At 40.7% G+C, this 11502-nt stretch overlaps 1 protein-coding gene across 1 annotated transcript; it reads right to left on the bottom strand.

The window, feature by feature from the left end:
- Positions 1-27: 27 nt before the first annotated feature.
- pcdh12 (protocadherin 12) lies at positions 28-10520 on the bottom strand. The gene is made up of 4 exons (XM_059516494.1): positions 7138-10520; positions 5909-6000; positions 4830-4963; positions 28-1163 (listed from the first exon to the last, which is right to left on the bottom strand). The coding sequence occupies exons 1-4, from the start codon at positions 10033-10035 to the stop codon at positions 775-777; spliced, it is 3513 nt and encodes a 1170-aa protein (XP_059372477.1). The 5' UTR covers positions 10036-10520; the 3' UTR covers positions 28-774.
- Positions 10521-11502: the final 982 nt, after the last annotated feature.

An 11502-nucleotide genomic window follows, 5' to 3' on the forward strand; every position in this document is an offset into this window, starting at 1 on the left:
TTAAAATGCGTTTTCACTGTCCCCCTAAAAATAAATGCAGTAAATTGTTTACTTCACTTTTAAAATTTACAAAAGGAAAACGTGATGTCAATTATGACTACAAAAACAGCACTACACATATACAAAATGACACAGGAAAAATAAAAATACATCTTTTTGATATCAATAACTTACAGCATTCAAAGAAAAACTAAAGTTACATTCAGAACACAACTGAATTTAGTCATGCAGTCCTTAACTACGATGACCAAGTCTTGCATATACAGTGTTAGGCTTACTTCTAAATTATTTGACGATTACATGCCCTGTAACTATTACAAAACAATATTTACACAAGAGAGCCGGCATACAAATATAAAATCAAATAATCAGCCAGCAGTGGTCGCTGTGAGACCCTCTCGAGGAACTCCTGTGGTTTTCTGAGAGAAAGGGTTTGTTTAGGAGTTGTTTGTGCTTCTGAGGATATAAACAGCTATTTCCTAAAGAGGAGACAGACTCATTTCTCCTCACATGCACCGCTCACACTCCTCACAGAGCTCAATCATTTACCTCCTTGCAGAAGGATCAAATATAATGGTCTGCCAATATCAGGATTTGTGTTCTTTTTTCTTTTATCATTATAAAAAGTTCTTGTTTTTTTATGGGCATAGCATAGCCTGTTCCAGCCAGACCAGGTTGAATAAAAAAAAAGAAAAAGATGTTGTTGTAAGATGTTTTGATCATTGTTCCTGAGGCTTGTGTGCAGCCCAACACGAGATGAAACCTTCTTTGCTGTTATGGCACAGGGTTGGCATATTGCAGACGTGTGTGGGCAGCTCCTCCGCTGGCAGCTGTGTCTAAGCCCAGCGAGCGTCTGTACGCCGCTGACAGTCTGTAGAGCACCTCCACAGGTGGACACGACTGGGCATCGGCTTTCTGTGTCAGCAGCATCTCAAACAGAGAGCTCACTTCTGAAATCAGAGCTCTGCCTCCCAGAGGGGCCTTCTCTGGGGTTTTACCAAACGTAGAGAAGGAAGTGGAATCATCTGGACCAGCCATGGGACAGCGGGCATCAGGGGAGGGTGGCCCGTCCGGGACAAACAGGTTTTCATGGTAGTCGGTTGTCAGAGGAAGAGAAAGACGGGCCATCCATGCCGGATCGGGAATGTCTGAGAACACATCATCTACACAAAAAGAGGAATAAAATATGTAAAATTGTATGTAAAGCTATGCATGTAACATATGTAAATAAATAAGCATCAGTAATCAGTTATTAATAAATATGGCCATAAATATAATACAATATTTACAAACATCTGTCTGTCTGAATCTTCACTTGTTTACTTGTTTGAGTTTGTATGCATGAATAACAGGATGACGGGAAATACAGAGAGGAGGTGTGCATTTATCTGTGATTTCCTTTGCTTGAGTCTGAACACAGATGAGTATAGCCAGTGCAACACAGCATGGCCTAAAGTCACACCCTTAGCCACAGTTTTAGGGCAAAGGAAGTGATGCAGGATAACAATGAACAAGGAAATGACCTTCATTAAGCCAGAAACATTCCAGAAATAGTTAAGTGAATAGGCTTAAACGTGATTTTTCTTTCACATGTTATCTGCGTTTGTGAAGCAGCCTCTAAAGAATAAAGGCATCCATGTTTCATTGAAGAGCCTTTTAACATCCACTGCACAAACAATTCTTCAAATGATTAAAATGTTCTTCACATTGAGAAAAAAAAGCTTTCCAAGAACTGTTCTCTGATGGTTCCTTTATGCAAAAAAAAATTTTTTTTTAACTTTGCATCTAGTCAAATCATCCGCACACACTCACAGCACAAACACACACATATTTACAACCAACATAGCACATCTTTAATGATTAGTTGCATACTATCATTTGTGTTTAGCATTGTTTTTACTCCGCTGTGCATTTTTGGTCTTCTAATGTATCACCGCAGACTGTCTCACATAACTCGAGCTCAGTCTTAATTTGCTGGAGTGGCTGAAACAGAAATACATGTTTTTGACTAAGCGAGGAAAGGCCAGAATGTGATGGTGGAGAGTACAAAACACAAGACAACCTCCACGAAACCGACACAGCTTCATAGCCTTTCTCAAGCGTTTTTTCTCCCGTCTGTGGATCAGAGATTTCAAGGTCTTAATCAAGGGCTCAGCTTGTACAGAAGCTCTTGGAGAGAGAGTGTGAGTAAAGATGTGAGATCCAGCCAGCGCTGATCAAACGAAGCCACATCAGAGAGCTCAGACAGAACCTCCAAACCTCATGTTCATGACTTCCTCTCTCCACAGCGCTTTCCAATCCGGCCTGTCTCTAAACTCACCCCGTTCCATTATAATCAGTTAATAATTAAATGCCCCATCATACTTCTTGCTTTCTTTCTTACTTTTATTACACAAATCTCATTCTTACAGCCTCTCAATTAATGATGGAGGAAATGGTGGCAGTGCCTTTCAATCAGCAATTTCTCTAAAGCAGTTAAACCTTGAAAAAATGCCATAAAGAATCCAACCACATCAAAACAACCGAAGGCAGACTTAAACACATGACGGTGACATGTGTGTAACATTCGCTAACACTTAGCCAACGTTAACTGCCATACCTTCTCAAACAAGCAAACAGTCCTTCAGATCAGCTCCAAGTCAGAAAACTAGACCAGCACAATGGTAGGCTGTTCTGAAGAGTTGCTCCATTCATATGCATTCGCTAAAGTGTTCACAGAGGCTTTTAGCATGTTGCTTGCTATATGGTTGCTTCAGTTTGGGTCAACGATCCTTTCAAACCAAGCAGATAATTGTTTGTTCAACACAACTGCAAATCTCTTGTGAAATCTGCGTGGGGAGATCTGTAGCCCTGACACAAAATTACCCATCATCACGCATTCTTCTAGTAGGTATGACCCCTTGGAAAAGTGACAGCACACCTTTAATATGTCATGAACAGCACAAACAGTGCAAGCAACTAACTAATGTAAGAATGTGAACCATTGTTGTTCATTTAACTCACACGTAATTCACCAAAGTGCACATGTGTCACCTCTGGCCCTTGAAAACCAGTGTGAGAAGAATGCAGTAGAGAAACCGCAGCCTGAGGGCAGTGTGTCCTTCAAAGGAAGAGTGTAGAGACAGAACAATGTCTTACTTGTGCATGCACACACACACACACACACATTTCACACACTCTCTCCTTCTCTGTCCCTAGGGTATGCATGAAATGAAGAGTCACCATCATTCAGATGTGTGCGTAAGTGGTTAAAACTGAGATGACTTGGGGAATATGTACCTGCATGCTTCAGAAAGAAACCCCTGATAGTAACTCACAACCATCTGTCTTCAGTAGCATGACTAACATCAGATGAATATCAGGGCAATACTGACTCAACCAAAGTCTGTTCTAAAACTTAGCTGCCTTGTCCACTTCTAGAGCTCCTACAGGTTGTTTTTTTCATCTGCTTACACACACTTTCCCTCTTTTTTCAAAACTTTTCACTCAAATCCAAGAATTGAATATACAAAATGGAAAAACGGCTCACATCTCTGGCAACTCAAAAGCAAACCATTTGCAATAATATTAATTTCTGTTCGATTTTTGTGTTACATAGAGATTTCTGTGTTGTGTTTTGCACAAAGTGTTTTATGAAATTGAAAACAAAGGCCGAGAATTAATGTATTGTTTTTGCAGATTTGGTGTGTGCTTCTGGTGTTTTGAGTCTCAGGTTTTAGAAATAGTGTGACAAGTAAAGATTTTGTGTTTAAGCATCTATGGGCACATCTATATTGCAGTAGCTACTAATAAAGTATTGATTCTTTTAAAAAATAATGATGGTGTTATTAAAAAACGATATAAATACAAAACTGCATGTTTTCAGTACTTTTTTTTGATGTTTATGCCAAAACACTTATTGAAACACTGTGAGAAGCAGGGTTGTAGCCAAGAAAAGTGAAACATGTACAGAGACACTTCCACATTAAATACAGAGATCAGAGAGATAAAAAAACAACAAAAAAAACTAGACCTTGTATTCAAGAGAACAAAAAAGGTCTCCGTTAATTTACAGCGAAATCTTAGAACAATAGATGGAAGGAACTGCACACAAACATTTACTCTATACATAGACAAAGGGAACACAGCAGCGAGAATTGAAATGCATATTAATACATCCGGATCAACAAACTTTAAACATGAATGTTTCCAGAGCATGATTTCAGTGTTCAGAATCAACTTAAAAATGATTCAGAATCAATTTAAAAAAAGGAAAAGTAAATCTACATAATTATGTTTTTTCTCTGACTTATTTGTTGATTGCTAGGCTATATGTGAAAAACCAGGATAAAACTGGAAATCACCTACAAACATAGCAAATTATGTGCAGTACTCGAAATCAGGAAACCATTCCACATCACCTTACTTCACTTAACCTAGATTACACAATTAGTTCTGGTCCTCTAATTTCATTAAAATTCCTCCAATTTTGCAGCGTTTTAAAGGAGACTGGTATTTAGTTCAACGTCTGTGAGACGTTTCATTGTTTGTGTCTTGAAATTCAGTCCAACAGCACTTTTGCTTGTGTGGTATGACTTAAATAATAGTTCACCCCAAAAATAAAAGTTCTGTCATTGTTTCCTCTTTTGCATTTTCTTTAGGAAATTTCTGATGTGTGAATTTGGCTTGCATGGACTTTCAAAAGATGTACACATATTATGAGAGAGTATAAAAAATATTTTCTGAGTAAATGAAGGCAGAATTGTCATTTTTGGGTGAAGTACCCCTTTAATTAAAGATAACAGTGGACTCAATTGAGAATAATTGCTTTTTAAAGTATGGACATTTACCAGAGGTCAGCAGATTATTGAGGCCTTCTTCGTATACAGGGTCCACAGGTGAGTCCCAGTCCATGTCACCCATTTCACTCTCTCCATGACCACTGTCTTTAGTGCTCAGCCAATCAGCATCCTGAGCCCCTGACCTACAATACACAACGAAAACAGTGAGAGCGTTTCCCAACATGTGCCAACGACTCATAAACGAGCTCTGAATGATAAAATAAGTTAAAACATAAGTTAAAATGCTATGTAATGCAACTAAACTGAGGCACATGTGAAATGTTGGAGGATTGACAAAGAGGCAATGTTTTGATGTGGAGCATTTCAAAACAATTCCAACCATATTTAACATAATGCAATTAAAATGTATCATTTTTGAGGAAAAGTACACTGCTATAATGGTAAAATTATGATAATTATGATAATTATGATAATATGATTTAGACAACACCATAATGGAATACAGTGGTATTCATTGCATTGCTTTATTGATATTCAGTACCATGCTATATTGAAGTATGTACTGGCACCATCACTGTATCATCATGCTGGCACAATACCTTTTTGTAAGGGTATATCAAGGGAAATATCTATGCGATTATCCTTAATATCAGATTAACAGTGCTTTCAAAACTGGGATTTTGTGAGATAAAAAGATCGCAACACTGAACCTAAAACAATACAACACACAGCTGAAGGAAGTCTGACTGCACTGTCTTTGGTTTAAGCAAGCCCTGTCTCGCACAGATGAGTCACGGTCTATGCTTTCTCTTTTTTATAATAAATGAACGTTAAATTCATAGAAACAGTACTGCATTCTGCCTGCTCCAATCTGTGTGTAAGACAGACAGCGGTTGATAACAGCTATGATACACCTCATTCTGTGTTCACTGACTGACAGACACTTCCTTTTTTACCAGAAATCTGCTCGATAAAATATTGTCCAACTTCTAAGAGTGATATTGTGATTGTGAAGCTATTGTGGTATTAGGTGTTAGTGTAGGAATGAGTATACAGGACTACATGTGTTGTCTGTTTGGTCAAGAGCTTGTGTAAATAAAATCAAAAGGAGAATAAAAATGGTTTACCGGCCAGTTCTGTGGGAATACTTGTTGCCCCGAAAATTTGGTCGAGGCTGAAGTTGCCCTTGATGCAATAGAGACAGGAGCTGAGACACCTGCTGTAGAATTAAAATGATGCAAAATTAATAATCTCATATACAGGGAAATTTACCACATAACTCACTTTATATATAATAAAAATATCCTGTTTCAAAACAATAGAAATTCTCCAAAAAGCCTGAATGACCATACACAACTTGCAGGCTGTTTGCTCTTCCAGAATGTCATAATTTCATAATTCAATATATAATTTTGATCTGTTGCAGAATGAGCCCTTTCTGGGGTTGTGGAGTTTGAGCTGTTGAAGGGGTGAGGGCGAGACAGGAAGCTGTTTCTACACAGGGTCTATTCTTCTAGAGGCTATTTCCTTCCAGGATGCACATAAGAAACCCAGCCTTGGCTGTGAGGACAGGCACCGGTGACATTTCGGCCCCTTTCCTTTGCAGTCGCCTTAGGTCTAATTTGCCAACTGGGCCAAGTGAGTAAGGGAGGGTGGACTGGAGAGGAGGAGAGGGTGGGGGGTCAGGATCCATGCTCTTCCTGACTGGGCGCTCTATTCACGTGAGGGCTCAAACCCATGCCAGGACCTTTTGTTCAGCTAAACATTTTGCTAGAGGTAAGCATCTGGGTGGACCCAGATCCAGAGGATACACAGTTTGACTAGGACAGCACTTTTGGGAAATACTAGCTGATGAAAAGCTGTTATTCTCGCTTTATTTAATGAGAATCAGATTAGTATCAGCAATTTGTTGCTGACTACCAGCCCATACACGTCTGTGAAGTATAATCTTACTGTGCAGAAATATCTGTGTTTGGTTTGGTTTATGTACTTTCCCCCCTCATAGGACAACCATGGAATGAATTTGCTTTTGTTCCCACATTCGGTATGACTCTGTAATTTGATTACATTGAGGATCGTTTGCATTTTCTCCTGAGGTATATTAAAGGTTTAAGTTACTGTGTGACACTGATGTGATTCTGAATACACTTCAGTCTCTTCATCATCTGTCAACTGTCCCCTTAGGCTGCTATAGATAGGGGCCAGTTCTGCAGAGCAACTGCAGAGTGGGAAAGCTATCATGTGCTTGAGCTATTATGAACTGGGATACCTTGAAATTAAAGTCAATACCTTTCAAAGTGGTTTGATTTAATGCATTTTCATATCTGAAATGTTAAGATTGTAATAAAAAACTTACTTGCACCTCGGGTGAGGCAGAGGACAGTTCAATTGAACCGTTCTCTGCAAAGGCTGCCATAGAGAGTCGAACAAGGTTCCTCAGGATCTGCCTGTGGTCTGACTCTTCCACCTTTCCTCTTCTTTCTGTGGTCTTTGGTCTCCGTAAGGTGGCCTGATTACTGGGAACTGAAGACATAGTTTCTGAGGGGTCTGTGGTAGTAAGCTTGACCTCTTCATTTTTGTTTCGTTTGAGTGTGCTGGTCTGTGAGTTTGCATAAGACGAGGAGGAAGAGTTTCTGGTCTTTTGCAGGGTTCGAGATGGAGTTCCTGGGTTAAAAGGAAGTGTTCCATTCCACTCTATGCTCCCGGGCTTTCTGAGTATCTTGCTCTGAGCGAGTGGTGGGTTTCCATCTATTTCTGTATGCGCTTGATTTTGAGCCATGCGAGCAAGGGATGGTGTAAGAGTAAACTGGCCTTGTGGATGCAGCATTTCCACTAAAGGTGATGTACATGGCAATGCCTCAGCTTCATCTTCTTGTGGAGTTTGTTTACGACCCCGTAGCACTGGTACCAACTGGATGTCATTCTTGTGAATGTGCTTCTGTGGCCGTCGTGGGTGACTGGTGTAGGTTGACTCAGCTTGTCTACAGTTATAAGCATGGTTGTCACGTTTGTCAGGATGACAGAATGTCTTGGCCAAAGCAATGGCTAGAAATAATACCAGGCAGGTTGATCCAAGGCAGATGGCCAAAAGCATTGTAAAACTGTACTTGGCCTGGTTGTCGTGAGACAAGTTCTTTAGGTGGTCACGAAAGTTGATGAATGTCACTTCCAATGTGATTCTTGTGGTTAGCATAGGTGTGCCCATATCAGATACTGCAATGCCCAGTTTAAAAGTTCTGTCGATCAATTCTGTAGCATTGGTTGTGTTAACATAGAGCTGTCCAGTAGTTTCATCCAGAAAGAATAGGTTGGAAGGCTTGCCATCTGTTATTCTAAAACGGAGTCTTCCATTGAGACCAGAATCTGGATCACTGGCCCGAATGGTGGTGGCCAGAAAACCTTCAGGGTTGTTAAGGGAAGAGTTATTGCTTGGTTTGTAGAAGTTATCCTCCTGAGCTTTATTCCCAAGTTCAGTTACAATCTCCCCTTTGTCCACATTCACTGGGACACTTAGCAATGCAATTCCCTTCTTAGGTAGTGGCTCATGAATTACAGGGTAATTGTCATTAACATCCTGTATCTCAACTAGCACTGTTGCAGTACTGGTCATTGGTGGGTATCCTTGATCTACAGCCTCCACAATAAATGAGTAGGAGTGGATTTCCTCATAGTCTAATGACTGCTGGACAGAAACAGCCCCAGTGCTGGGGTGGACTGAGAAAAATGCTGTTGGTGTTCCCAGCTCATTCGATTCTCTAATGGAGAATAATACCCTTCCGCTGAGGTCCATGTCAACATCATGTGCCTCCACGGTCAAGAAATGTAACCTAGGAGTGTTGTTCTCTTTGAGGATGCTCCGGTAGTGACTTTTGGCAAAAATTGGTGCGTTATCATTTTCATCCAAAACATGGACAGTCAGGTGCTTAATGCAGGATAGAGGAGGATCACCATGGTCCTGAGCTACAAGAGTGAGGTTATATTCCATTTGTCTCTCACGATCCAGTGTATTATTGGTTACAATCATATAATTGTCTCCATGGATCTGTTTGAGTCTGAAGGGGCCAGATCCCCTGTGAATGTGCACTTGTACCTGCCCATTCCCCCCAGAATCGGCATCAGATACCATCACAAGAGCAAGGAAAGTTTCATTTGGTGCTCCTTCAGAGACGGTTGCAACAGGGGAGTCTGGAGGAGTCCATGTTATATGTATGCGAGGAGCATTATCATTGACGTCGCGCAATTTGACTTGCAGCTTGTGGTGAGATGGGATAGCATTGGGCCCCAGATCTCGAGCTTGGATGTCTATCTCGTACACATTCTTTTCTTCAAAATCTAAAGGGCCTTGTAAAGTCACAGCACCTGTTTTTGGATGGATTCTGAATAGGCTTTGCACTTCCAGTGGGACATGTTTACTGAGAGAGTACTCAACTTCCCCATTAGCACCTTGATCAGGGTCTGTAGCACGGAGATTAATGACAATTGTCCCATGAACAGTGTCCTCTGCTAGTTCGATAACTGCTGGGGCCTCCTCAAATACAGGGCTATTGTCGTTGGAGTCGAGAATTGTGACTATAACTTTTGTGCTGCCTGATTTTGGTGGATTCCCTTTGTCCCAGGCTGTTAGAACCAGTTCTAAAGTTGGCTGCAACTCCCTGTCCAGTTCTTTGATGACCACTAATTCAGCCTGCTTGGCCCCTCCAGAAGTACGGATATCCAAAGCAAAGTGCTGGTTGGAAGACAGGGTGTAGTTCTGCAGGCCATTCGGTCCCGCATCTGGATCTACAGCCCGGTCCAGAGGGATGCGCATTCTCAGTGAGGCTGTCTCAGAGATCTCCACCTCCTGCACTAGGCTGGGAAAGACTGGGCTGTGGTCATTTTGATCCATCACCTCCACACGAACTGACAGGAAATGCATAGCACCACCCTTTCTGTAGAGAACACTGAGGGCCAGTTCACAAAATTCTGCTCCCCAGCATAGCTCTTCTCGGTCCAGCCTGCGTAGGGTTGACACGGTACCATCCCTTGAGTCAACTGTGACTGGTAGAGCATGTCCATGCTCCACGACCTGAAAGTTTTCCAGTGATCCTGTTTCCCCACGTTCACGTAGGTCGTCCAGGAGGCGACCCACCCTTGTCCCTGAGGGCTGTTCTTCCCAGACATGATACTGGATAATGAGGGGAGCAGAGCCCATATTGTGGGCAAGACAGGGTGGACACTCAATAAGAGCTGCCAGAAGGAGCAAAACCTGGAGCATGGCTGTGTGTGAGTTTTCCTATTACCTTTTATATACAGACAGATGTGTTAAGCAACTAGATTTGAAAGAACTAGAAAACTAGAAAAAATAAATATTAAAAAAAGAAAACTGCTGTTTTAGAGTCAAAAATTAATGACAGTACCACCACGACCAGGTCATTTGTAAACGACCATTTACAGTAAATGTAAAAGTCACAAAAATGAGAAAATGATAATTGTCATCACAAAGTTTCACAGCTATCACTTTATAGTAGTGTTATCCTATATTAACATTGAGATTTACTGATATGAACATACATAGCACACCACAATAATTAAACAGTAAGCACCCATGGAAAATATTGATCACTATTAAGACAACTATATTGCTTTTATAAAAGTATAATTCCAGACCATTCTAGTTTATAAATAAAGTTATCATCTCCCATAGCCAAATCAGTGTTATTCTACAGCTCTACTCACTCACACACAGCTGCTGCTTCCCGGCCCAGGACTCATCTGTATTAAAGTGAGGAGCGGAGGAACTCAGGAGGCTGGGACGGCTCATTCAGGGGGAATGTCCTGAGAGCCAATAACAGATAGTGAGGGAGGAGAGTACAGCACTTAACTCCACCCGCCTGTAGCAAGGAGCGGATTTAGAAGAAATGTAGCTGGAATCAACGGTGTGCTTTTAACGAAACATGATCCCGCTTCTTTCATTCGGTGCCTCTAGCTCTTCACACATCTGACTTTACTCCTTTTTCAAACTGTCTAAATAAACACAGTAAGAGTCAGGCTCTATGGCATTTGTCATCAGAGTTGAAGCAAACCTAAGATGAAACCTTTAGGGACCCTGAACACAAAAACAAGGCCTGGAGCTGAACTCTAAAGGTGCTGATGTAAAACTGCATTTTGTTTCAATTTGAAGCATATAATTTATGAAGACAAGAAAAGGCTTCTGATTAAATAAATTGACAGTTATAATAGTGTTACAAACAGATACATTGGCCATTTCCATAAGCCAATATATTTTTTATATTTTACGTAGAAATGACTGTCAGTTAAAGTATTATGAATGAACATGAATTAACAAATTAACATTCATCTAAATAAATATAAAAAAATTAAAAGTGTTTCATTGTGAGTAGATATATGTTACAGAAATGTTTATATGTAATTTCAACTATTCCCAATGGTTTTGGTTATACAAGCAAGAGGATAATATATATTATTGAAGGCCTGTGGCCAATAAAAAGAGGATGGTGAAAGGGGAAAAGTGCAGACCCCACTTCCTCTCTGCATGGGGGTCTCCTAACACAAACTATCCCGTTACCTGCAAGCCAATAAAAGCTTTTCCCAGAGTGATAACACCGAGCTGCATGATAACAGAGAGGTGACGTGACATCTTTCTGCAGCCCTGTGTCCTGTGCTGGGGGTCCAGAGGCCTTTTACTCTTGAGTGCACATTAAGTTTGATCAGATGCTCATGA

This window comes from Carassius carassius, chromosome 29 (genome assembly GCF_963082965.1).
Source record: "Carassius carassius chromosome 29, fCarCar2.1, whole genome shotgun sequence".
NCBI classification, from domain to species: domain Eukaryota; kingdom Metazoa; phylum Chordata; class Actinopteri; order Cypriniformes; family Cyprinidae; genus Carassius; species Carassius carassius.

What these genes read in the sequence shown, in the direction of transcription:
- pcdh12 (XM_059516494.1), bottom strand. Translation starts at nt 10,035, where the DNA reads ATGCTCCAGGTTTTGCTCCTTCTGGCAGCTCTTATTGAGTGTCCACCC. An exon ending in TATTCCCACAGAACTGGCCG is followed by an intron (nt 4,964 to 5,908) that starts GTAAACCATTTT and finishes TGTGTATTGTAG; the next exon opens with GTCAGGGGCTCAGGATGCTG. An exon ending in CAATAATCTGCTGACCTCTG is followed by an intron (nt 1,164 to 4,829) that starts GTAAATGTCCAT and finishes CTTTTTGTGTAG; the next exon opens with ATGATGTGTTCTCAGACATT.